Source organism: Coffea arabica, chromosome 11c, assembly GCF_036785885.1.
Source record: "Coffea arabica cultivar ET-39 chromosome 11c, Coffea Arabica ET-39 HiFi, whole genome shotgun sequence".
Taxonomy (NCBI): domain Eukaryota; kingdom Viridiplantae; phylum Streptophyta; class Magnoliopsida; order Gentianales; family Rubiaceae; genus Coffea; species Coffea arabica.
In genome coordinates, this window is record NC_092330.1 from 44,720,881 (window position 1) to 44,745,635 (window position 24,755).

The 24,755-nt window shown below is 37.0% G+C and overlaps 4 protein-coding genes across 7 annotated transcripts; 3 read left to right on the plus strand and 1 right to left on the minus strand.

The window, feature by feature from the left end:
- Positions 1-130: 130 nt before the first annotated feature.
- Positions 131-8,717, plus strand: LOC113716289 (ATP-dependent DNA helicase Q-like 5). 2 transcript variants are annotated; one of them, XM_027240571.2, is made up of 19 exons: positions 131-1,810; positions 1,898-1,951; positions 2,190-2,302; positions 2,425-2,637; positions 2,735-2,813; positions 2,920-2,973; positions 3,086-3,160; positions 3,268-3,321; positions 3,797-3,841; positions 3,957-4,051; positions 4,127-4,253; positions 4,798-4,896; positions 4,987-5,042; positions 5,125-5,227; positions 5,890-6,018; positions 6,687-6,853; positions 7,260-7,284; positions 7,373-7,488; positions 8,074-8,717. In XM_027240571.2, the coding sequence occupies exons 1-19, from the start codon at positions 614-616 to the stop codon at positions 8,159-8,161; spliced, it is 2,889 nt and encodes a 962-aa protein (XP_027096372.2). In that variant the 5' UTR covers positions 131-613; the 3' UTR covers positions 8,162-8,717. The 2 variants fall into 2 exon arrangements, with proteins under 2 accessions (XP_027096372.2, XP_071925970.1); XM_072069869.1 differs by having other exon boundaries at positions 4,822-4,896.
- Positions 8,718-11,163: 2,446 nt separating this feature from the next.
- On the plus strand, positions 11,164-14,708 carry LOC113716826 (uncharacterized). Its single transcript, XM_072070347.1, has 5 exons — positions 11,164-11,653; positions 12,254-12,410; positions 13,453-13,503; positions 13,631-13,723; positions 14,450-14,708. The coding sequence occupies exons 1-5, from the start codon at positions 11,445-11,447 to the stop codon at positions 14,525-14,527; spliced, it is 588 nt and encodes a 195-aa protein (XP_071926448.1). The 5' UTR covers positions 11,164-11,444; the 3' UTR covers positions 14,528-14,708.
- Positions 14,709-15,036: 328 nt separating this feature from the next.
- Positions 15,037-19,943, minus strand: LOC113716290 (uncharacterized). Of its 2 annotated transcripts, none has more exons than XM_072070345.1 (11): positions 19,421-19,943; positions 19,216-19,298; positions 18,966-19,101; positions 18,201-18,694; positions 18,028-18,075; positions 17,615-17,789; positions 17,361-17,473; positions 17,167-17,263; positions 16,848-17,067; positions 16,019-16,172; positions 15,037-15,769 (listed from the first exon to the last, which is right to left on the minus strand). In XM_072070345.1, the coding sequence occupies exons 1-11, from the start codon at positions 19,623-19,625 to the stop codon at positions 15,356-15,358; spliced, it is 2,139 nt and encodes a 712-aa protein (XP_071926446.1). In that variant the 5' UTR covers positions 19,626-19,943; the 3' UTR covers positions 15,037-15,355. The 2 variants fall into 2 exon arrangements, with proteins under 2 accessions (XP_071926446.1, XP_071926447.1); XM_072070346.1 differs by having other exon boundaries at positions 19,216-19,324; positions 19,421-19,558.
- A 1,370-nt stretch (positions 19,944-21,313) lies between these two features.
- LOC113717318 (uncharacterized) lies at positions 21,314-24,224 on the plus strand. 2 transcript variants are annotated; one of them, XM_072070196.1, is made up of 3 exons: positions 21,314-23,063; positions 23,164-23,325; positions 23,723-23,854. In XM_072070196.1, the coding sequence occupies exons 1-3, from the start codon at positions 22,261-22,263 to the stop codon at positions 23,724-23,726; spliced, it is 969 nt and encodes a 322-aa protein (XP_071926297.1). In that variant the 5' UTR covers positions 21,314-22,260; the 3' UTR covers positions 23,727-23,854. The 2 variants fall into 2 exon arrangements, with proteins under 2 accessions (XP_071926297.1, XP_027097912.1); XM_027242111.2 differs by having other exon boundaries at positions 21,333-23,063; positions 23,164-23,245; positions 23,723-24,224.
- Positions 24,225-24,755: the final 531 nt, after the last annotated feature.

The following is a 24,755-nucleotide window of genomic DNA, read 5'->3' on the forward strand; positions in this document are numbered from 1 at the left end:
GCTTTTGTATTCTTATTGGAGATGATAGATAAACCTTGGGATGTTACTGGAAAGTATAGGCAGGCACTCGTGCCTTTTCTTGGATATGCTCGGTGGAGCTGTTTCTTTTATTTTCTCCAAAACTTTTGATCACAAGCCCAACTGCCCTTAAATCAACAATGCCATGTTGAGTCTCCCAGGCACTGAGATAACCGAAGCGTCATTGTTGTGGTGATTGTATTCAATCTGCAGTAGCGCCCGGTAATATATGTAAGAAGAGACGTCAAATCTCAAGAGTTAGCAGGTAAGGTTGATGGAATGTAGATAGATAAGCGTAAGGCTTACCCTTGAAAAACACAGGTCTTCCGGGACCAAGTTTCCAAGTCCGAGGGAGGGAGGAGTTCTAAGGGAGCTTAGGATTGTGTATGATCATCCGATGAATCACCGCTGGATTTCTAGTCAATGTGCTAGTAGTACGGGTCTGAAGTGACAATAAAACCCTTGCCTAGTTGTCCATGTCTATGTGACTATGTCTAAATCTGAACTTTCCCTCCATAAAAGAGGCGGGAAGAGACCTACAACTGCACAGTGCCCAGCACAAGGTCACGAGTCAAGTTTCTCTTAAGCTATTTCCATGGACTCCGATTCCGATGGCTCTCACATTTCCGCAACGCCACCACGTGATTCACCACCGCCCTCTCCGCCTCCAGCATCAGCAAGACCCGCTCTTCTTCTTTCCTCCGCCAAATCAAGAACTAAATTTAAAGCCGCCGCCATTTCCAAGTCCACTTCACGCCCCATCCTGAAACCAAAACCCTCTAGCAAATGCTCTAAGTCAGCTATAAATCCTGATCCGAAACCACCCCTTGAAGGAAACCCAACTAAAATTTCACTTCCCCCTCCTGACCTCTCCAGTTTACCCTTCCATCATATCCACCGCTCTGGCTCAATTAATGGAAGCTCCTCATTTTCCTCCAATTGCAACCATTCAGTCCCAACCCTTTTGCCTGTTGGGCGTCTGATATCCAAGTTTGCATCTTTCTCGAAAACCCGGAAAGAAAATCTGAAATTTGAGCCCCTTGAATCTAATCCCACTGAACCTTTACTAACAACCCCAAAGCCGAAGGCAGAGTTAGGGGATGACAATGTGGTCCGACAAGAAACTGGAAATGAAGGATTTAATGCGTCCAAAGTGGTGAAGAAACATCCTAATTGCATTGAAAGTGGCGTGTCTTCTGCTTCTAACGCTTGTATATCGTCAGCGACAAGGGTTAAATTTAAAAGTGAAGGTAACTTTGTGAAACTGAATATTAATGGTTATGGAAGGAAAAAGTTCAAATTCAAGGGGAAGCACAGGAATCTTGGAAGTTCATCACTTGGGCGTCAAAGATTTTCCAGAAGACGTAAGAGGAAATTTGGAGTTGAAAATAAAGGAGAAGGAGAAGTGGGCGGATTATGTGATGAAGATGATCATGTTTTGGAGATTAAACGCGTGCAGAAAATATCTAGTTTTGATATCGGTACAATTGAAGAGGCTGTGATGAGGGTACGAGATGAGGCATCAGATGAGAATTTACTAAGGTTATTGAAATTAAGTCATGGCTATGATTCATTCAGGAATGGGCAATTGGAGGCTATTAAGATGGTGCTTTCTAAGAAATCAACCATGTTAATTTTACCAACTGGCTCTGGGAAGTCTTTGTGTTATCAGGTGCCAGCGTTAGTTTTGCCAGGGGTTACCCTTGTCGTTAGTCCATTAGTCGCTTTGATGATTGATCAGCTCAAACACCTACCTCCTACTATTCCTGGTGCTCTCCTGTGTAGCAGACAGGTAGTAATACGTGCAGCAGTGTTTGTGTTTGTTTTGCACGTTAATAATTTCTGATCTTGTAGGCTCTTTTTTTTTTTTTGGTTGTAGACACCAGAAGAGGCTTCCGAGGCACTTAAGTTATTAAAGAACCAAACAATAAAGGTAACTGGAGACATGGAAACTTCTAGTTCCATTCCTATATTTACCTGCAGGCATGTGATTTATTCTGTGAATTTGCTGTTTAAGTCAAATTTTTCAATAATTGAACTGTCCCACAAAATATAGAAGTATGCGGTGGATGATGCTGGGTTATGTTGCATTTTTCCAAAGTTATACACTTTATGAGCTTTTCCCTTTTACCTTAAGTGCCAAGAGTTAGAACTGGTTGGTCATGTTTCAGGTACTCTTTGTTTCACCAGAGAGGCTTTTAAATGTCGAATTCACATCCATATTTTCTGGCATTTCTTTAATATCACTTGTTGTGATTGATGAAGCCCACTGTATATCGGAATGGTAAGTTCTTGCACGTTCAGTAACTTGTTGAATTTTGTAACTTTCCTCTTACATGCATTTCAGACTAGATGGATGCAGTTTTCATGCTTGCAATTCTTCATATATGCTGAACAAATTGACAGGTCACACAATTTCCGGCCTTCCTACATGAGGCTAAGGGGATCAATGTTGCGTGCTAAGCTTCATGCTGATTGCGTTCTTGCAATGACTGCAACTGCAACATCCAAAACGTTGCATAATGTGATGCATGCTTTAGAAATTCCTGCAACAAATCTAATCCAGGCTGTCAAAATGAGGGAAAATCTGCAATTATCTCTGTCACAGACTGGAAATAGGCAAGTATACACTCTTATTCTCTTTTAGTTTTGACTTGACTCCTTTTGTCTTCTATTTGCATTGAGCATTCTCTCTCTCTTTTTTTTTTAAATCCAGAATGAAAGATCTAATGACATTACTCAAATCTTCTCCCTATGTGGAGATAAAAAGCATAATTATTTACTGCAAATTTCAGGTAATCTTTGCATAGTTTTTACTAGTTCTTTGCAGATATACCACATTTTGCACTAGTATAGCATTGGCTGGTGACTTATTTTATTTGTCCTTTTGGTGGTTCACAGTCTGAAGCTGACCTGATAAGCAGATATCTATGTGACAACAATATCTCAGCTAAGGTTGGTGCTGCATATACTTGCTTTTTGTGGTGGGCAATGTTAACATTATCCTGATCTGGTGTGCTCAATTTTTCTTTGATTGAAACTTGAGAATCTGTTAGTTCCTTTTCAGAGTTATCATAGCTCTATCCCTGCAGAAGATCGACGTCGTATACAGGAAATATTTTGTTTGAACAAGATAAGGGTGGTAGGTACTTGTGTTGACTCTTTACACCTTATGCCTTAAGCATAGCAGAAAGTTTCTTCAGCATTTTGCTTTATTTTAATTAGTTTACAATCTTTTGTGTTTGGAAGGTTGTTGCAACTGTGGCTTTTGGCATGGGACTTGATAAAAGGGATATTGGAGCTGTAAGGACATTTTCTTGGTTCTTCTTGCATTGTAGAATATTCTTAAATAATACTAAAACGTCTGTGTATGTAAAAAGTATATATCAAAATGTTGCGTCAATAAGTTACGTCTCTTTCTTAGGCTTGGCAGACATTGGTTTCTAGTATTGCTTAGCTCAGCTGACGACAGTTACTTTATAAAGGAGTAGTTTTTGTCAGGTGTTTATATGAGAACTTTTTTTGTCAATCTAAAAGAATAAATAATTCTGTCTGTTCATGATCTTCATGCTGAACCTGTTGATCCTGCTGGATATGTGGTGGTTACTGCAATGACCTAGCAGATTGGCTTATGCATTTGTTGAAAATCTATTTACACGTCAGTTGTACAAAGTTTCAATAAGCAATGTTCTTAATTTTTTATATGCTCCATCTTCCATTTCAAAGTTCTTTTACTTTCTAGTATTTGTGCTAGACTTCTTTTGTGCTTTTGTTTCAGGTAATACATTACAGCTTACCAGAAAGCTTGGAAGAATACGTTCAGGTTGATACCTGTTCTACAAAAAATTGAACTCTTGTCAAAATCTTTTAGATCACGTGGTCTACTTGATGTCCTTTCTTTAAATTTTATTCAGCTAAGCTAAATGTAAACCATGCAGGAGATAGGCCGTGCTGGACGTGATGGAAGATTGTCGTATTGCCATCTTTTTTTTGATGAGGCTACCTACTTCAAGATGCGTAGTCTTATGTACAGGTATTAAGTGTCATCCCACCTTTTCATCTTTCTTTTTGGTTTCAAAATATCTAAAAATAGGTACATTGTTCCCAGTGATGGTGTAGATGAGTATGCTGTGAAGAAGTTCCTTTGTCAAATTTTCAGTAATACAAATTCATCAGGCAAAATTTGTTCAATAATCAAGGAATCTGCATCTCGGAAATTTGATATCAAAGAAGAGGTCCTTCCTTTTCCTTTCAAATAAGAGCTTCTTGATGTTTCTGAAGAATAAGCTGTACTTCTGAACTTAAAACTCTGCATTCTGTAGAATCAGTAGCTAGCACATCAACTTGCTGGTTGAATACTGTTTTTATTTCTTTGACTGAATAAGAAGGACCACATCCAATCTGATATTTGTATATGCCTAAAGACAAAGGGCCTAATTCCTTTCTTTAGCAGTTGCAACTCTCCTTAAATATATCGTGAAGTGTTTTAATCAAAATGGAAGCACTTTCCCCTTTATTGCACCATTGAGCCTCCAACAAAATCTTTGGCATATTAGTTATCTGTACTTCAAACCCCATATACTTACTTTACGCGTAGCTGGCATGCTTTTTCTGTAATAATATGACTGCATTTTGAGTTACACAAGTACTAAATTACTCAATAGGGGAAAATGTCCCTTTAAGATGTTGAATCTATCCAAAAGCACCACATGGTGTGGTTTCAAAATCCCTTCAGCTGTTCTGACAATGTTGTACCTCTAAATATGCTTGCCCTGTTAGGTGATGCTTACAATTTTAACTCAGTTGGAATTGGATGACCTGCAATACCTGAACTTGCTTCCACAGATCAAAGTTACTTGCACTTTAAATTTCCATCAGGTAGTTTGTGACTTTATGTTATATTGTCTCTCAGGTGGATTTGTTTGTTCTAACTTTGGTTATCATTTCTAATAAGTTCTATGACTGTAGACTTCCCCATCTTTGCTCGCAAATAAAGATATTGTAATTGCAGCAATTTTAAAGAAGTAAGGATTAGTGTTTTTTTATTATTATTACTAGCTAGACGTCTTTGTCATTGATTTTCATGAGCTAAACAAACGCTTTCAGGTCTGAACTGAAAGACGGGCAGTATGTGTTTGACATACCAAGTACAGCAAATAGCATCAGATGGCAGGCTACTGACTTGTCGAATCATTTGCAGAGTCTAAAGGTGCAAGTCATAAATTATCTGCATTTATATTCTAGTATATGCAAGTCACATATCAACATGTGGAGAAATTTGGCAGCTAATCTATAGCTTTATCACAGTAATCTTTCAATGAGCAAATGAATTATTAGGACTTAATAGATATTTGAAGGCAGCCGGCAACAGTTATAGTGGAACTTGATTATTATCATGTAAAGTTTCCTCATTGGCAAAATTTTTTTCACACCACCAGTGAAACTGTATATTGTTGACCAGTCTTGCCTAGCTCGCTGCTTTCTAGTATTTATGATTATCAATGACTTAATTGGAATGTCTTCTAAGAGGATCTTAAAAAGTCAGCATGAGTTTTTTAAAAAAAAAAAAAAAATGGAGCATGAGCAATTATTTGAAAACAATGTTCTGGTAATGGGAGCCATGATGTTATTTCAGATGTTTGTATTATCAACAAGAAGAGATACCATCTAAAACCTGTTATTGTCATATTAATAAATCAACCACAAGTTTGAACTCTATGCATCAAATGGTTTGTTATTCGTAGAACATGGTAGCATACATGATTAGCAAGTCTGTCTCGCAACTTCCAGACATTAATCAACTATATACTTTCTATTGGCTTACATTAAGAAAGGAACTTGAATTGTTGCTAACTTTGCCACTCATTTTAGTTGAAGGGAGAGATTACATATGAATTGAAGGATCAGGCATTTTGCTATAGAATTGTGGATGTGCCGAATGATGTTTGTTCTTTGGCAGCAACTATTACAAAGTGGTTATCAGATGTTGAGATCTATAAGGTGATTGTCTCTCCTAATATGTTACTGATCAATTTTGTAGTTGTTTGATGTATGTATAACTGTGCATGTTACCTTGTTTCTTTGGTTTACAAATATGGGTGGTTGAAGACTAGAACGTGATGGCTCATGGTCCAAAGTTCAGAGCTATAAGAGTATCTCTGCTTGCATTTAACTTCTTGTTCATGTCTGTTTATGATATTTCCTCTGTGGTTGGGTATGATGGCCTCTGCAATTGTCAAAACTTATTCTAATTGATCTGACTTTTTAAGCATCTTCAACAACCACCTTGGATATATCAAAAATAGTATATTTTGGTGGTGAACACCTCCATTACCACTTCTGTATCAAGCTTCAGTTTGGCTTTCTTGGCACCTGGCATTCCTGGACATCACAAGAATCTGGACAACCATCATGACTCTTTAACTAGACAAATGCTTTTTCAAGCCTTGGTCAAATTTTCAAAATATCTAGAATTTTCCTGTGACCTTTTGATCGTTTCAAAAATGGTAGACCCAAATACTGAACCCTGGGGAAGAAACGATTTCTTTTGATAAAGATCGTGCCCAATTTCTGAACTTCCTAAACTTGAGGCCAATATTGGCCTGGGGAGCTTGTGCTTCACTTAATTCAACCATTTACCTGACAATATTTTCTTCCTTCTGGCATAGGTTCGGAAATTAGATGCAATGTTCAATGCTGCGGTCTTTGCAGTAAAACAGTGTAATAAAGTGGATGGATGTAATGACCATCAACATACCCCTTGCTTACAAAGGAAGATTTTCGAGTACTTCAACAGCAATGATGATGATATCCCCAATATCATGGCTGAAAGCAGGTTGCAAATCCATACGCTTTTCTGCACATTGCACTTTTTACTTCAAATTTGCGCTTACCGTGGTTCTATGAAGTTATGTGAACCTTGGATTGTCAAAACACGTCACACATTTCACAGAGCACCACTGCTTTCTCCCTCAGGTGTTTATAACATTAGAACCTCTGTCAGTGAACTGTTTGATGTTGTCTTAAGTTGCATGTCATCGCACTAAAACTAGTAAAATTATCTATCAGTTTTGGTCCTTAGGACCGTAGAAGTGTCTATAATCTGATATTTCATGACCAATTCCTCTTCGGCTCTACTGTATCCGGAATCAAGCATAACGGTTTTTTCTTTTTTCAGTAACATGTCTGTGCTCTATGTAGCATTACTAAGTGTACTGAAACAAATTTTTTCAAATATGCAGCCGCTTTCTGAGAGCCGACATAAAGGTGAGTTTTTGTTGTTAATAGCCTATATTTTTGTAATAAAGAAAAAGTTGGCAGAGTCGTAATTTCATTCCTCTGTTTTGTTCAAAAGGTGTTTTTGCAGAGTCATTCACAGGCAAAATTTACCCCCAGGGCTGTTGCTAGGATAATGCATGGCCTCGCCAGCCCAGCCTTTCCTTCTGCAACTTGGTCAAGAACTCATTTCTGGTATCTTTACTGCATCATCAATCTGTGCTTTAAGATTCAGGAGAAGTGAGTAGTGACTGAACCCTAGGGAAAGTTGTCAACACATATGCACCCAAAAAAAAAAAAGTGCTTGCTTCCTTCCATGGTGTGCTAGTTTTGGTTAAAAGTAAATGACATTTGCAGCTTCCTCAGATATGTTCAATGGTTCTTTCGAATAAACCTAATGTTTGCTTTTCTTGTGGATAATCTACTCTTCAAAGTAGCGCATCGGCCATCCTGGTAAAATGAAAGATACATGTTTTACATCTGTTTTGCTTTTCACAAGTTTCTAAGTCTACTGCGTGGATTTTGTCTTTCCTTGAATCATGAGGTTGTGTAGGACTATGAGGTTATTTTATTCATCAGGAAAAATTCAAGTCTCTTTCCATGCTTTGCCAGGACACTGACATAAGTGAGTTTGCCTCTGCAGATTTTCTTGAGCAACTCGCAGGGTTAATACTGTCTTTTTATCATTTCATTGTAATATGGATCTCATAGCATTATGTTTTATGCTTTGTTGAAAAAAAAAAAAAAGATAGAAGTTGATCTACCTCTGCTTGAGTTCAGGGGAAGATACACGCAGGTAGACTTTAAAGTGGTAATGGAAGCAGCAAGAGCAGAGCTCATGAAATTTGCTTCTCCTAGTGTCGTCTAAATGTTTCCCCAGTAACCGAAGGAAGCCTTCTGCACCGCCTAGTTGTCTCTAATGGCATTCAATTCAAGAGCCAGGGACTCGAAACATTTTGGTCGACTGAGTTCACGATACAAGCCTGGTGCATTCAAGCTGTCTCTGCCAGAAGAATAGTAAGATTAAGTAGATTATTGGTCATCAGGTCAGTTCGGACGATACAGACATTATGACTGATTTTTGAACCAAGAACCTGAAAAATGCCGGTGGGAACGCCTTTGCGATTGCACCAGAGGCATGAGAAGCTAGTCATTTTTTGAAGCTGAGGATGGAATGGGGGTGCAAATGACCTGGAGAAATCTGAGGCCTGCATTTGATTATTGAACTCGCTGTCGGAGACTTTCCCGCATTAAGGTTGCTGCAGTGGAATGTTTGATTTTTTAACCTTAGCAATTGTTTGATGCATTTTTTATGCAGATAAATATCCGGCTTAGTTTTTTTTTTTTTTTTTGTCGAAATTTTTTGTCACGATGTTATCTACTTTAGTTTCATTTTTTTATTGCTATTTGTTATTTTTATCTTATCATCTTATTTTCTCGTAGTTTGTTAATTTGTTTATTTTTAAACATTATCAATTTATGACAAACTTTAGTCTTCTTTCCTATTTTTTTAAAATGAAATTTTAAATTTACTTATGAAAAAAAAATGCTAGCAGGGTTGAGTAATTTTTTCATCCCTAACCATAGCTCATAAATTAATTTTTTCCAAACAAGTAGTGAAATTAGGGGCGGCAATTTTCGACACAATTTAAAAACACGACACGAATCCAACACGAAATTAATGGATTTGGGTTGAGGTTTTGCAGGTTCGGGTCAAAATCGAATCAAATCAAATCCGATGAATTGGAAAAGGAAACGAGTTGAATTTGGATTAATCTGTGGGTGATCCCGTTAACCCGTTTACGAATTAAAAATAATTTGATAAACATACAAATTATTTTATCTAACAAAAATAAATTATTCTTTTTTTTCCAAAGACATTAATCACTTAACCCTAAATGAATTTATTTAACTTGTGTGAAATTGAAATTATTATATTTGAACAAATAATGTATTATATTATTTTTTTACTTTTATACTATTTTAATTTATTTTATATTTGATTTGGGATAAAATATTTTTATGGTGTTTTAATTTATTTTAGATTTGGTTTGAGAATATTTATTTAAAATTTTATTACTTGATATGTAATTACTCTTGTGAAATTGATTTTATTAGAAATTACAGTGATAAATTAATAAATTAAAATTAAGTTTCAAGTCATTTTGGTCCACCCGCCACTTAGATGACAGTACAAAGTTTATTGTCTAACTTAGATAATAAAAAAATATATGTTTGAAGCAAAAAAATTCTTTTTGAATATAATGAAGGGATAATTGCAGAAACCTCCCCTAAAGTTTTTGACATTTGCACTGACCTCCCCTGTGGTTTGAAAAATTACACTGACCTCCCTTGACGTTATTAATCCTTTGCAAATTTAGTCCAAACGATTAAAATATTATTTTAGGGAGTGAAATTAGAATTTTGTACCAGATTTGCCCTTTATTCTACATATCCAATGAATGACAAAGTACTATAAATCAATTAACAATTAATAAATTTTAATGAGTATAATTTATGGGCAAACACGCATTACTCATTTAAACTACCAGCTCTTTACAAGTATTTTATTTTCAAATATTTAATTTATGATAAATATATCAATATTTGTAAGTATTCAAAAATTGTTATAGTAATATTCTCGCAAAAAGGAAATCAATAGGTTATTTATTTAATATAAATTAAATATTTTTTTAAAAAAATAAATGGCCCATAAAGTATTAATTTTTTATGGCTTTCATCCATTACACGAGTAAAGTATTCACTTTTTATGTACATTTTATTCTGAATCATTTAATTTATGTTAAATACATAAATGTTTGTAACTAAAATTGAAAAATTGTTATATTAATATTTTTACGGAAAAGAGATTGGTAGGTTTTGTATTTAACAAAAATTAAATATTTGAAAGTAAATGCAAATCTGATTTGAGCGTAAATATTTGTATTAAATTAAATATTTGAAAGTAAAATACCATTAAAAAACCGGTACTTTAAATAGTTACCGACTCTTTATAGGCAAACACGCATTACTCATTTAAAGTATCGATTTTTTACGGATATTTTACTTTCAAACATTTAATTTATGATAAATATATCAATATTTGTTAGTAAAATTCAAAAAGTGTTATATTAATATTCTTGCAAAAAGAAAATCGGTAGGTTATTTATTTAATATAAATTAAATATTTTTTTAAAATGACCCATAAAGTATTAATTCTTTATGGCTTTCATCCATTACATGAGTAAAGTATTGGTTCTTTATGGGTATTTTATTTTGAATCATTTAATTTATATTAAATACATAAATATTTGTACTAAAATTGAAAAAGTGTTATATTAATCTTTTTACGGAAGAAAGATTGGTAGTTTTTGTATTTAACAAAAATTAAATATTTGAAAGTAAATACAAATATATATTTGAGCGTAAATATTTGTATTAAATTAAATGTTTGAAAGTAAAATACCCATAAAGAGCCGATACTTTAAATAGGTAATGCATATTTGCCTATAAACTATACTCCTTAAAGTTTATTAATTGTTAATTGATTTGTAACATTTTGTCATTTATTGGACATGTAGTAAAAAGGACAAATTTGGTAAAAAATTTTAATTTCACTCCCTAAAATAATATTTTAATCATTTGGACTGAATTTGCAAAGGATTGGTAACCTCAAGGGAGGTCTGTGTAATATTTCAAACTATAGGGGAGGTCAGTGAAAATATCAGAAACCTCAGGGGAGATTTCTGTAATTATTTCTATAATGTAAATGAGATAAAAAGATTAGTTTTTAAAAAATGATTTAACCATTTTTGTTCAAGAAAGAATTATTCTTATAAGAACCATTTGACGGCATATCCAGTTGACCGTTGACGTGTTCCGGCCATGAGGCTTAAATGCTTAATAAGCTGGCCAGGCTACTCCTACAAACAAACCAGTAGAAAACCAGATACCAAGCAACGTTCCTTCGAGTTCAACCCAACAAAGCAGCACCATTTTTTTTTGACTCTTCCCTTCAAGCATCTTTCTTTTATTTTTCATCCAAAATTTCCAAAAAATCAACATCTGGAATATTTATTCAACCAGGAATTGTATTGGAGGCCAGAATCTGGTAAACCATTCTAACACCTTTAATAACAAACGTCTACCGGATGGTGCGAATAGTGGACGCAACAGCGATGTTGATTCGGAAGTCAATACCTTCAATATCCACAGCTGATACAACATCTTCTGCCACAACATCGTTTGCATCAGTACCACCGCCGCCGTCGTCGTCGTCATCAATATTCACAAATTACCCTTTGATTTCAGCTGTCTTAGCTTTCGCTCTTGCTCAATCTTTCAAGTTCTTGACCTCCTGGTACGTTAAAAATCCCATCTTGAATCTAATTTCCAATTTCTTGAATGGCCCTTTTCATGTGATTCAATAAATATGTACTTTCTGATCTTACAATGTAAAGAACTTTTTCGGATCTGATGCTGTTGTAATTTTTTTCCCCAATACGAGTGCTGAGTTATATTGCTCAAGGAGGCATTTCATATCTATAAGCCTTGCTGCATGGTATTTAATCCAGATTCCGGCTTTGTCGTGATCATGCATAAGTTTCTTGATATTGTCAAAAACTTGGTGCTACTTGTTTCCATTTTCTGGTAGCTTTTTGTATTTCACTAGATTCAATTGATCAAAACTTCGGGGGGCCTTAGTATAAGGACATGAAATTCAATTTTTTTAGGTCCACAAAAAAGTTCCATCTCGAAAAAGTCACGTCCTTGAATTGCTCACTGAAGCTGTCAATCTATTTGGCCATCTTGAGAAAAAGAGAAACAAAAAATAAATTCAAGGAAAACGCCAATGCAATTGCCTGCTGTAGGTGATTGTGTCTTAGTTAGGTGGCAGTAAACATATATAGTGATTGCACTTGCTAGTTCTAAGAGTATATACGTTTTGAGAATATTTTAGGTATAGGGAAAGACATTGGGATCTCAAGCAACTTGTCGGATCCGGCGGTATGCCATCATCCCATTCAGCAACTGTTATTGCCTTGGCGATAGGTGTAGGTTTGCAAGAGGGCTTTGGGGGATCTTTGTTTGCTACTGCATTGATCTTAGCATGTGTGGTATGTTATTCTCTCCTCTGTCCTTACCTTCTGTATATTCTCTTTTTTTTTTAAGGAAATATGGGACATTGATTTATCACTGCTGATTGAGTAGTTTTACTGGCCTTGTGTTTGCAATTGAATGTAATTATTGCAGGGTCAACTGTTCTCTGAGTAACTCTGTTTTCTTTATTTCATCTTAACTGGCTGTTTGGAGCTTGGGGCTTCCTAGCTAGTTGAGGGTGCCCCTGCAGTTTTCAGGGTTCTGAAATATGTGCTCTTCTATTTGCAGTCAAGTAGTGTGTCTAAATACTTGTCCCAATGATCTGCTAGCCAGTTCAGTTGATTACTTCAAATGAACAAGTTTATCTTTATTCTACCATGGTATTAGCATGTCAAAGAAGTTTCCCATCTAGGTAATTAAAGTTAGCAAGCAGGGTTAAGATCATAAATGACCTAATTCTGAAGTGAAATAAATTAATCCATTGTGTTGCTGATATTTTGCTTATTGAAATTCGAAGTGAATGTGAAGAGGTAGAAAGTATGAGCAAAGGAAATATAACAAAGGCAGCCTTCTTTCTTATGTAACTTTGCTTGTTGAACTTCACAAGATTTGTGAAATATGAAGTGAAACTGCCACATGATAAACCACAATAAAAACAGAATTTTGGCAGGTTTCTTTACCGAAGAAACGTGTCCCAGGGTTCACAAGCCTATTGTTTGGGCTAACCTATTTCTAAGTGGACAATGAATAGTTTCATTATTTAAGTTTTATTTTCATCAATAAGTGTTTTTACAATTTGATAGGTGTAGCTTATTTTATGCTGGTTTGTTTACCTAATACCTTAGATCTTTTATCAAGGTTCTATGATCATTGACTTTATCTCCATCTACAATTTCTTTGTTATTCAGACATTAGTAATTTTTTGTTTGCTTAATTTGTTTCTTTGTTTTTCAATCATTTAACTGACTTTAGATGAATGTTGAGAAGTTGTGTCTTCCTAATTACTATACAAATGCTCATTCATATTAAGAGGATTTCCCATATGACAATTTCTGGCAGGTAATGTATGATGCAACTGGTGTGCGACTGCATGCTGGACGCCAAGCAGAGGTGTGACAGTCCTGGTTAATTGTGTTTGTTTTCATTGATTTGCATGATAAGATGTGCTTCTCTCTGTGTGTCTGTATTACATAATTAGACTGAATTTCTTTATATCAATTCAAACTGGCTTTTTCAGGTCCTAAACCAAATTGTCTGTGAACTTCCAGCTGAACATCCTCTTTCTGAGAGCAGACCATTGCGAGAACTTCTTGGCCACACCCCACCTCAGGTGCATTTTTGTTTCTTTTGAATGAAATTTTTTTTTTTCAGATTTTTCTTCTTTCCTCTTGACATTTGTACCTGTAGAATCAATACATGCTGCATGAATCTCTTCTCACATTTTAAATATGATTTTTTCTTGATATTCTGCACTAAACATTTAGCTAATTATATTGTTTTTCTTTCATTTCTGATCAGTGGTCTAAAAGATTAAGATTGAACTGAAAAGGTCTAGGTAAAAAAATAAGTTCTAGTAGGAGGTGTAACAGCAATGTCCTCGTTCTTTTGATCCTGATCAATAGAATGAGACACTTTCGTCTGGTTTAGTTGTTAATGTTGTGTGTATGATAACCTTTTAAGTTGTCGATCCCTTGGTGTCGCTTCCAAGTTGCAACTCTTTGACAACCATGTTTACTTTTGTCAATTGTTTCTGTCGATCTTAGTTGCCATGTTAAGACTTCTTGAAAGCTGAATTAGAATGCTTTGAATCTGATGCTCATTCAAATGCCTGCAAACTATGCATGCTTCTTTTTGACTCTTTGTTTCCCGTCCGAGTATTCACAGGTTCGTCTTTGCCACTTCGTTCATTCAACCGCAATAATCTATTGTTGAATGCTTATGCTTAAAAAACTGAATATGTACCAAGCTTGATGTTATGCCTGGAAGTCAAACATGTCTTTAATTTCCAAAAAAAGATTTGGCTAGTAGCTCTGAATAAATCCTAGTCATCCTGCAGGTTGTTGCGGGTGGATTACTGGGAATTGTAACAGCAACAATGATCCATTTGATCTTTGGCCCTGGTAAGCAAGCATGATGCTCGAGTAGGTATGATTGGGCAGTACTTGCAGCGGTCCATATGTGAAGACTGCAACTAACAAACGTGTCATGTTTTTGAATCTGAAATGCTGAAGATGTTGTATGTAAAACAATATGCACATACCCGTACTAGATGCCTCCCTTTCCATTGAAAGGGTATATAAAGATCCATTTGTTGACATGCGATCGGCCATTTGTTCGCATGGTAAATATGGAGAGTTTCTACCAGGAACCGGTAGTATCTTCTCCAATTACCAACTTGCTTAGTACAAAACTTCTTGCAGCTATCAGTAGTTAGTTGCTAGAGAGCCAAAGTTTGTCTTTTGGAGATGTCAAGTGCAACAAGATAAGTACTTGTTTATCCAGTTAATTGTTTTTGACATTTTGTCCTACAACAAGATAACTAAGAAATAATAGGAATTTGCAATAGAGAACTTATGTAGCATAGATTCTGGGGTGCAATTGTTGCTTCTGAACGGATACATTCTAGGGTAATGCGAGAAGAAATTGCATGAAAATATAAACTCTCATAATACTAAGACGAGTAAACACTTGGGGTTTTAACAAGAGCCTGTTTTCCACGTGTGGCCAACAACAGAAAACTATCATGACCTCTAAAATCAATAAAAGCTGCTTCTTTAAGCACTAAATATGGAGTACAATAAAAGAGCCCATGAAATTTTCGGGAATCAAGCTTTGGCGTTGTACATGCATAGTAATGAAATCATAGGCATGCTATGAGACAATGCTGTGTTGTGCTATAATTTTGTGGAAGCAGTTCTATCCTCCTGTGATGAAACTCCATTGACAAGGCAGAAAAACTCGATTATGTTTGCCTGGGTTGAGCTCCAAATATAGTGGAAAATATTCTTTCCATCTCCAAAACAGGATCCGCTGTGATTCCGAATTTTGTACGCCATGCAATGTGCTCATCGGGCCTCACTAAAATGGCTCCTCTGTCTGTCATTTGACAAACATCCCACCATGAAACAGAAGTTGGTGGATTTCTTAATTCCGCAACTTCAATGAAATTAGTCCAAGGTTCTAATGCAGCCTCAGTTTTTCCAGATCCATCTGTAGTTTTTTCAGGCCATATCACACACACCCTTATGGAGATTTTATGTTCCTTTGCCACCTTGAATGCAGCTTGAGCAAGATTGTAAGATTCTTCTAATGGTGCTATTATGAGAACAAACTCAACTTTATCCAGGGACACAAGATCCAAGGCTGAAAATGTTTCCTGCATATTAAATTTACATAAGGAATGTAGAAACAAAAACTCCCACCCTAGTTCCAAAAGAAGAAACAAAGAGAGAGGATTTGATTTTCTCGACCCATTACAGAACAGATAGACACTTATGCATTCAGTAGCCAGCTGCAACCCTCTCAAGGTGACCATTCTCCAACCCTCAGTGGCCCCAGATAAAGATGCAGAGACTTATAAGCATGCTCAAATGTATGCAATAAGAAGAAAAGATCAAACTAGCACCTTGCTTGAGAGGTCTGACAAGAGTCTCATACTCATATGTGGCAACCTTGATCCAGGATCTGCTGAGGGGATATAGTCCCTCCTGCCTCCAGTAGGTGCTTCCTGAGCATTTGATGAACTATCATCATCAGACACTAGTGCTCCTTTGAGATACCTAATAAATAAACCTTAACTTGTCAGTGCAAAGTATATTCCTTGGGTACGAAAAAAACCTTCAATTACCAACAAACATATAAACAACTAGCCAATGACAAGTTTCCCAAATTTTCACCAATAATCTCCCAAAGAACATGTATTACTTGAAACCACTTGAACAAGAGCATTCTCTGGGGTAGATCAGGACTCAGACTGCTCTAGATGACTCCAAGAAGTAATACTCCATATGGATTCCCCTTGTTTCCCAAAACTGTTTTTGTTTGTGGAGTCTGTAGTAACAAACTCCAAAAACACATAAGCTCAAATATACCTAAAAACAACACAAAAAAATTAAAAAAAAAAAAAAAAACTCCCACCTTTCTTCTTCCACATGCTACCAACCACCACCGTGGAAGAGTGGGGAGGAGGGGAGGAAGGGTGGTGGCAGAGGGCAATGGGTGGGGGTGGTGAGTGGTTGTGGAAAAATTTTTTTAATAAATTTTCAAAAAAATCCCAATAAAATTTTAAATTAAAAAAAAACCCCAAACACATCTACAATGTCAAGTTTGTTACATGCATTGCTACAGTAAAACTTTTTTAAAACACCCTCCAAAAACACTTAATCCATACAAAGCCTAAAATATACTGTAAACTTCATGGGTGAAGTGCAAGCCCAGCAACAACATAATTCTACCTGAAACCTAGATCCTCAGCTGGAAACTGGAGTTGAAGACTCTTTCCTTCGTCAAATATCCGTCTCAATTTGGCAAGCCTCAACAATCCCAAAGGATTCTTCTCATTCAACAGAGAGTCTGAAACCTGTGCACGGCCTATGCTGAAGATTCCCTCCAAAACTGACCTCTGTAGTCCTTCCGGTAAAATGGTACCAATCCAATCATTAACTGCACGGTGTACTGCAAACCCAGAACAAAGAAATTAGACAAATGATAATGCATCAAAGATTTGTGTACAAGTCCACATAAGAGCCCATATTCTTAACTGAGTTAGTTCACCTGCATTAGCAATAGTTGGATCAAGACCAAGTGCAGAAGGAACATTCATAGCTGCTTTGAAGTTTTGAACACTAAGCTCCGTATTAAATCTGGCAATCTACACATGACAATAAATATTGTGCACATGTTGGAAATACCAGAGATAAAAAACTGTAGATCCATTGATTTAAGCAAATAAGTCATAACCAAATCACCTGCCTACGTTCTATCTCATAAGTGGAAAGAAATGAAAGCGGTGTGATGCCATTGAGAACAGAAGCTATTTTCCAAGCAAGGTTGTGAGCATCCTGAACTCCAGTATTCATCCCTGAAAAGTAAGAACCGGGTCTGAAGGTGATCTCTTTCTTGTTCGTACAGAACAATACAAAGAGCTAAGATAACATGTCGACAACCATAAACTTCTATAAATTGGAAAAGGAAAAACAAGATATAGTTTTGAACCACATACCAAAACCACCAGCTGGTGGAAAGCGATGGGCAGCATCACCAGCAAGAATTATCCTGTTGTTACAGGAAAGATATCTTTCAGCAACTTCAGCGTGCATCACCCATGGTTTTACATCCCTAACCTGTATGTCTGCAAGCTCCCGGCCAACCAATCTGAAGATTAATCTTTCACACATCTACAACAATTATTGTACAATAAGAACTACTTTACGCATAATTATTCCATATTTCAGCAAGAAACTCCAATATATGCAGTAGATTGAGTCTGTCAAATCCTAAAAATCACTAAAGTAGTAACCTAAATTAATAGCCTGGTAAATCACAGCTCAACCACACACCCCCACTGCCCCCAGCCCAGAGTGTGCCACAGTGGAATCCACTACAGAATAAAGATGCATTTAAATAAGATAATACCTCAGAGCTGAAGTCCTTGAGCTTCTGTTGGGGGGGATAAAATGGTACCTGCAAGACATTAAGATTACATATGTTGGACACCACAAAAGTTTCCAAGAGCAAAGAATACAACAGAGGAATTAAACGCAATACATATATATAAATATATATGCATATATCAGAACTTTCTGCACCTGCAAAACAAACTCTCCTTGCTTCAAATCATGAGCAACAAGAACACCAATGGCTTCTGAATTGAAGATAAAGAATAGCATTCCTGGTTTCTCATTCATCAAATACTTTCCAAGGTCTTCGCTTATAAAGTGAATACTAACTAGCTTTTGCAAGTCCCTTTCTCCTTTCATGTCTATTCCTACAAGCTGTCTGACTGTACTTCCTGCACCATCTGTACCCACAATGAAATTGCAACGGATATCTTTCTGCATATGCCTCCCTTCACTAAGAAAAGACGCTGTGACAGTAACACCATGATGAGCAGTACTAACTGATACGCATTCATGCCCCATCAATATCTCCTTCTCCCTAATCAGGATTTCCTCAAGCCTATTAGACCCGTGACTGTCAACAATGTGAAAACCAAGATTTACAAGCTTCTCAAGTAGTAATCTGTGAAGTTTGTACTGTGAAAAATGAGCTACAGATACAGGGCTCACAGTTCGATCAAAATCTGCAGATACCAAAAGGCAAAATTTAGGCAAAACAAGTAAAAGCTACAAGATACGCACATCAGGAAGTGCAGGACCACAGTTGCATGCGATTTACGTTCTCTTTTAGGGACAATAACGTGCCAAGAATTGAAACACTAGACATAAAAGCGACAAGAAAGCAAATGTTTTCCATCACTTGTAAAAGCTAAATAAAGATTATCAAATAAAAAAAATCTGCCGAAACTGTGATTTCAGTTGCCACATTGGCCTTAGATCAAAGAAAAATCCTACCTTGAGGTTGCATATGGTCTACTGTTCCAAGTATCGGACCAGTGAGTGAAGTACAATAGATAAATTTCCTCCAATAATCCACAGGTGGTTGTGAACTCGAAATCTCATCCGCCAAACCATCTAATTTCCTAAACACCTATCATACAACATTTGCGCGTCAGTAAACAACCATTCACCAAAATTAAACACACACACTCTTAGTGAAAAAGAGAAAAAGAGGGGGGAAAAAACAACTTTCCGTCGGCATCACCTCCATAGAGCGATTGTTAATGAAATGAGCCTGTGGGTGCGTCGAAAAAGTCGTACTTTTCTCCAGTATTGCACATTTGACCCCTAAACAAACACCATAAAACCTTGCACTAATTCAGCAATATTTTCAAATATTAGCCTGAAAAACCATCAGGTTTGTTAAAAAGGAAAATAATGAACTTTGTTCAGAAAACGGTGAATTATACCAAGCTTGGTAAGAAGCATAGAGAGGACAAGTCCAACCGGGCCTGCACCTACGATCAAGACAGGCAAGATAGAGTCGTCTTCAGTGATTTTCTGCTTCAATTCTGAAAAGGCTCTTTTCCGCGAGCGATTGAAGTAGGAAGAGTGGATACTTAAACTAGTTTTGGATAGTCTAGAAAACCTCTCACTCAGGCCTAAAATCCCCATTGCTATAAGAAACCGCTGCAGAATATGGCGGCAAAAGGCGAGACCTCACCGCTGTGCCGGTGGCGCTGGGAGGAGGCCAGGCCAACTACTACTGGCCAAGGGCAAGGACACTGAGGGTTATTATGTCAATCGTTTTAACGACGTCGCTTCACTTGCGGTTGCGAATACGAGGTTCCCGTCCGATTTCTCTGGATTTGCTTTGATTGAAACTTAGCAAAACCTTTTTCCTTTTTTTTTTTTGGGAAAACTAATAAGTACTTGCTGTAACTGTAAGCCAAAAAGGTTATTACTAAAAAGTTTTTGTTTTTTTGACAAAAAAAAATTTTTTTTTTGTTTAAAAATAAATTTATGATTCATGTAAAAAAAAAAAAAAATTTATGATGCAATCGGAAAAGCTTGTTTGGCAGAAAATGACAATGCTCCTCGGTAAAATACAAAAAATCTGTTGCAACGAGAAATCTTTTCAGAAATTTATTTTTTGAATTTAAATTTAAATCATTTGATCATGAATCCACGACAATACAGTACAGTATATAGAAAATTAACTCAATAATCTATCTATCAGCTACTTACAAAGGAACACAGGTCCCAAAAAGTTCAGATAACCATTGACATTGCATAGTTTGTCCGGATTCCTTTCGGCTCGAAGGCAATGGAGACTGAAATTTATGTGTGGTTGTTGGTCGAGTTCTACTTCTACACCAGTAAGTAGTGTAGCGTCCCAATCTCCCTCGCAGGTCTGATCTGATGACTAGCGCTGCCGCTACTGCCGCCGGCGGCGCGTGCACGAAGAATTGAGCTTTGATGATAATTAAGCTTTGATTTTCATCTGCCAAATCAGAAAAAAAAAAAAAAAAAAGTTCGTACGGATCGGATCATCCACGTAATACACCAGATCAGATCGTGACTTCCCAAATACTCCTCCACCGTCTCCTCCTGATACTGATTGGAAACAAACAAACTCCCAGCTCTTTTTTTTTGGTCGATGCGATAAATTATACTGAATTAGAACGAGAGAAAGGACCTGAAAAGATCTAAGAATAACCCGATGAAGGGACTGGAACACGGTCGAACTAGAAATTTACTCCTGCACCTCGCCAGAATTTTCACTCTTTTACGTCACAAGTCCTTTTTGTTATATTATTACATACATAGTAGAATGGGTTTTCACATGAATAAATCAAGAAATTAATGCGATCCTTGGATGCATATGCCAGAGCACATGGCTTCCTTCCAAGTCTTTGCAGACAAATCCATAACGCAAACATAATAATGAATGAATTCAACACCACACCACCTCACTCATAATAATAATAATAGACTGAGGAGGCCCTCTTGAAAGCTATTCCTTCCTGAGGTTAATTACTACCTCTGCTGAATTTATGGTCCACCTTTATAGTAGTACACCCGTGTAATGCCAAAAAAAAAAAAAAAAAAAATCCATCCTATCTGCCAATCGGACTAACTAAGCTTGTCAAATTCTTGAAAATAGACAACGAATTTTTTTTTGTTGCCCATCCTACCCATGTGGAATAGCTCAGGCATTTGCCAGCATTCTTACAATTTGCCAAGCAGACACTACTGAAACTTCCACATGCTCGCCAGGCTTCTTGGACAAAAAAATTTTTTTTTTTTTTTGTTTTTGTTTCTCGGCCATTCTATAACCGTTAGTTTACAAAAGGGTGGCGATCCAATTCGAGGCAAAAGTGTCGATCGAGCTGGCAAGTAGTATTTCCTTTTTCTGAGTTCATAGTACGGAAGAGATAAATCCAAAACAATTAAACAAAGCACCAGTGCATTTGCAAAGTAAGCGGTCCTCTTCTTTTTGAGTCACAAGGCTACTTAGAACCTTTTTATCTTACAGAGAAATAGAGGAGGAGGAGGGAGCATGTACATTTTTTCGCAAAATCCTATTAAATTAGGAGTACATGGGGTCTGAGCTAGAAGAAAGTTAGAAATGTACTGGTAGTACTTATGTTATGTGGGTGTCACAGGACTATTCCTTAGATTCTGTAGTGACTGGTGAGTGAAGCTGTGAAGCTGAGTTTGCCCCACTCTGCATTCAGGCAATAAAGTGCACCTGTTTCAATGTAATTAATATTTTACTGGTAAAAATGTTTTACAAATGTTGCTGCCCATATGCCGTTGTTTTTAACAATGCAGAGCAGATGCAGTGCAACTATTTTAACTGGTACCATGTCTATTGAGTGGATCTGAACTTCCCTTCATCCCAGCCTCAGCTCTGCGGATCTCAAAAATCCATACTTTCAAGGTCTTATTCTCTGCAGTCTGCACATTTCCTCTGTGTATTCAGATAAGTCGAGCAGTGATCAATCTAAGTATCTTGGGCCAATTAATAGCGACAGCGCCTTCTTCCCATTTCTTGTGTTGGCACTTTTTCCAGCGACCGAGTTTGTCTTTTCATCGAGATTTCTTTGGTTTGTGCCCTTTTGGCTGATCAATTTTGCCTCTTTTTCATCTTCTTACCAATATGTCTTGTTCAGCGACTGAGGAGTCAAAGGCTTGATTGAAGGATTAGTTGCATTTTTGTTCGTGGGAAAGATGGCGCCTTTCTTTCTGCTGATTGGAAAGTTCAGCTAGAAAGGTTTTTGGCGAAGAATAAGAGGAGAAGTCAATGGAGGATAAGGGCTGTTTGAACTATGGAAGAGCACAAGAGCTATCTGGGAGCAGTGCTGCTGTGAGTTTTGAGTTTCACAAAGGGAATGGTGCGAATCGCTCTTCACATCATCGAATGGCCTTTGGAAAGCCGACTCCTCTGAAATGGGACGATGCACAAAAGTGGCTGGGTAATCATCTTTCAAGAGGTGGAGAGAAAAACCAGTCAAAGTCCACCCCCCGCAATTCAAATGCTGACGACAGAAGATTGATAGCTCCGGTACCAAAGGAGGAGTACCTGAGCAGCGAGGATGAAGGAGGAAATGCTTTTTCTGGTATTCCAAGTAGTGTCCACTATGAAGTAGAAACAAAGGATATGGACTGTGATGAATCGGTCTGGAGAATCAATAAGCCATCAACTGGATCCGTTTCGGTTGTTCGATCAATATGCGTGAGGGATATGGGAACAGAAATGACTCCTGCCGCAAGCCAAGAGCCTTCAAGAACGGCCACCCCTCTTAAATCCACAACTCCAGCGGCAAGAAGCCCAATAACCTCAGGATCCTCAACCCCATTAAGGTATCAAAATGGATTCCAGATCTCTGAAGACGGTCAGACTCAGACAGGTATAACATCTGCTGAGCACAGGGGAGAGGCTGGCAGGGGCAATGGATCATCAACAAGCCGATTTGCGCGAGAAGGAGAAGAACTGAATGCTGCAAATATGAGTGAGAGCCGTTCAGATCAACCTCAAAGGCTAAATCCTCTGGAAACCAGGGCAATGGCTTGGGATGAGGCTGAACGAGCCAAGTACTTGGCAAGGTAATATAAATAAGCAGCTTCGTAAAAGTTATGCACCACAGAACTGCTATTTTCCTCGATGAGACGGCATTGTACAGCTTTTGATAGTATGGTTGTGCAGGTATAAGCGCGAAGAGGTGAAGATACAAGCTTGGGAAAATCACGAGAAAAGGAAAGCTGAGATGGAAATGCGAAGGATGGAGGTACCACCCCCTCGCCCACACCATATTGCCATGTTCTTGTCTGTTACTAGTTCGAAACTATCAAAAACAGATTTGTCAAGGTCTGCTTCGATGAAATACATAAAGCCCTAAACCAAATGATGAGTCCATAATTAGATGTTAAGAGGCTAGACAAACACATTTTGAAAAAATCATGAAAATGTCCAGCTTAAATTGCAAATGTCACCGGGCATTTAGAGCTGATAACATACTGATTTTAGTCTGGACGCAGAACCATGACTACAGTGTCTATCATCGTTCGAGTTAGGAAAGTGAAGAGTGTGACGCATATATATATATATATATATATATATATTTTTAGAAAATGTCTGCAGAAGGATAAATAAATAAAGGGCTTGAGAATTTATCGACTGAAATGGGATGATTTATGATACAAACGCCTATCTTTCTTAGACAAATACGACGGTAGTTCGTTACATTCAATTATCAAATTTGCAGGTGAAGGCTGAACGCCTGAAGTCTCGAGCACAAGAGAAGTACACGAACAAACTCGCTGCAACTAAGAGAATAGCAGAGGAAAAGCGAGCAAATGCAGAATCCAAGCTAAATGAGAAAGCTGTGAAGACTTCCGAAAGGGCAGATTACATAAGGAGAACTGGCCATATGCCTTCTTCCTTCTCTTTCAAGCTGCCTTCCTTCTGCTGGTAGAAAGTAGCAAAATGCTCACCGTTGCTGCGTTTCTTCAGGCCTTGCAACGTTCGTCCATTTTAAGCACAGAAGCCATAGATTTGATTACCACCTCTCGTGGCTGCTGAACAATGTTACCTTCTGCTATTTGTGGCCATCAATATGATCCTTGTTCCAGCAAGGGTTCAAGACTAATGGTTTCATTTAGCGAAAAGGCTTCCATTTGTTCACATAATTAGCTGTTTCTTTGTATGGAAGCTCATTTTGCGCCTGAGATAATTGATGATATTTCATTGATCAGATTTTTGCTACAGGAATTTTGCTACTGTGTGGTTTTTTGTTTGGCGGTGCATAATTCCAAACTAACTGGATGCTTTATGCCTATTCATCATAAGAGGAAAAACTTACTTGGGCGTACAAGTTCTTTCAAATTCATGCTTTGCAATAATTTGCATACAATATACAGCGTCTCGTTTCACATGCTCACCAAACTGGACACCAATTGAGCGAGTGAATGAGAATTCATATCACTGATACAGCAGCTAAAACAATCAGCCCCCACTTTAGGTTTGTGCAAACTCACTGGTGACGCTTGGTTCGTGCTGTTCCGCTAGAATAAAAATACAAAATGTTAAATAACAAAATCGACAATAGTTATAATAATAATAATAATAAAATTAACTATAATAAAATAGTTAAAATAATAATATAATAATTGAACGGTGAAATAAAAATATGTAATTCTAGTTTTATAATCATTGTAAAAAATATAATAACTATCTCGAAATATATCCATCAATCTCTTGGCATAGCTTGAAGTATCTAATGAAAATCATTGCATTCT

What these genes read in the sequence shown, in the direction of transcription:
- LOC113716826 (XM_072070347.1), top strand. Translation starts at nt 11,445, where the DNA reads ATGGTGCGAATAGTGGACGCAACAGCGATGTTGATTCGGAAGTCAATA. An exon ending in CATTGATCTTAGCATGTGTG is followed by an intron (nt 12,411 to 13,452) that starts GTATGTTATTCT and finishes AATTTCTGGCAG; the next exon opens with GTAATGTATGATGCAACTGG. An exon ending in ATGCTGGACGCCAAGCAGAG is followed by an intron (nt 13,504 to 13,630) that starts GTGTGACAGTCC and finishes TGGCTTTTTCAG; the next exon opens with GTCCTAAACCAAATTGTCTG.
- LOC113716289 (XM_027240571.2), top strand. Translation starts at nt 614, where the DNA reads ATGGACTCCGATTCCGATGGCTCTCACATTTCCGCAACGCCACCACGT. An exon ending in TAAAGAACCAAACAATAAAG is followed by an intron (nt 1,952 to 2,189) that starts GTAACTGGAGAC and finishes GTCATGTTTCAG; the next exon opens with GTACTCTTTGTTTCACCAGA. An exon ending in AATTTGATATCAAAGAAGAG is followed by an intron (nt 4,254 to 4,797) that starts GTCCTTCCTTTT and finishes TTGCCCTGTTAG; the next exon opens with GTGATGCTTACAATTTTAAC.
- LOC113716290 (XM_072070345.1), bottom strand. Translation starts at nt 19,625, where the DNA reads ATGGGGATTTTAGGCCTGAGTGAGAGGTTTTCTAGACTATCCAAAACT. An exon ending in TCAAGGACTTCAGCTCTGAG is followed by an intron (nt 17,790 to 18,027) that starts GTATTATCTTAT and finishes TAATTGTTGTAG; the next exon opens with ATGTGTGAAAGATTAATCTT. An exon ending in ATGAGATAGAACGTAGGCAG is followed by an intron (nt 17,264 to 17,360) that starts GTGATTTGGTTA and finishes TGTCATGTGTAG; the next exon opens with ATTGCCAGATTTAATACGGA.
- LOC113717318 (XM_027242111.2), top strand. Translation starts at nt 22,261, where the DNA reads ATGGAGGATAAGGGCTGTTTGAACTATGGAAGAGCACAAGAGCTATCT. An exon ending in CGAGCCAAGTACTTGGCAAG is followed by an intron (nt 23,064 to 23,163) that starts GTAATATAAATA and finishes ATGGTTGTGCAG; the next exon opens with GTATAAGCGCGAAGAGGTGA. An exon ending in TGGAAATGCGAAGGATGGAG is followed by an intron (nt 23,246 to 23,722) that starts GTACCACCCCCT and finishes TCAAATTTGCAG; the next exon opens with GTGAAGGCTGAACGCCTGAA.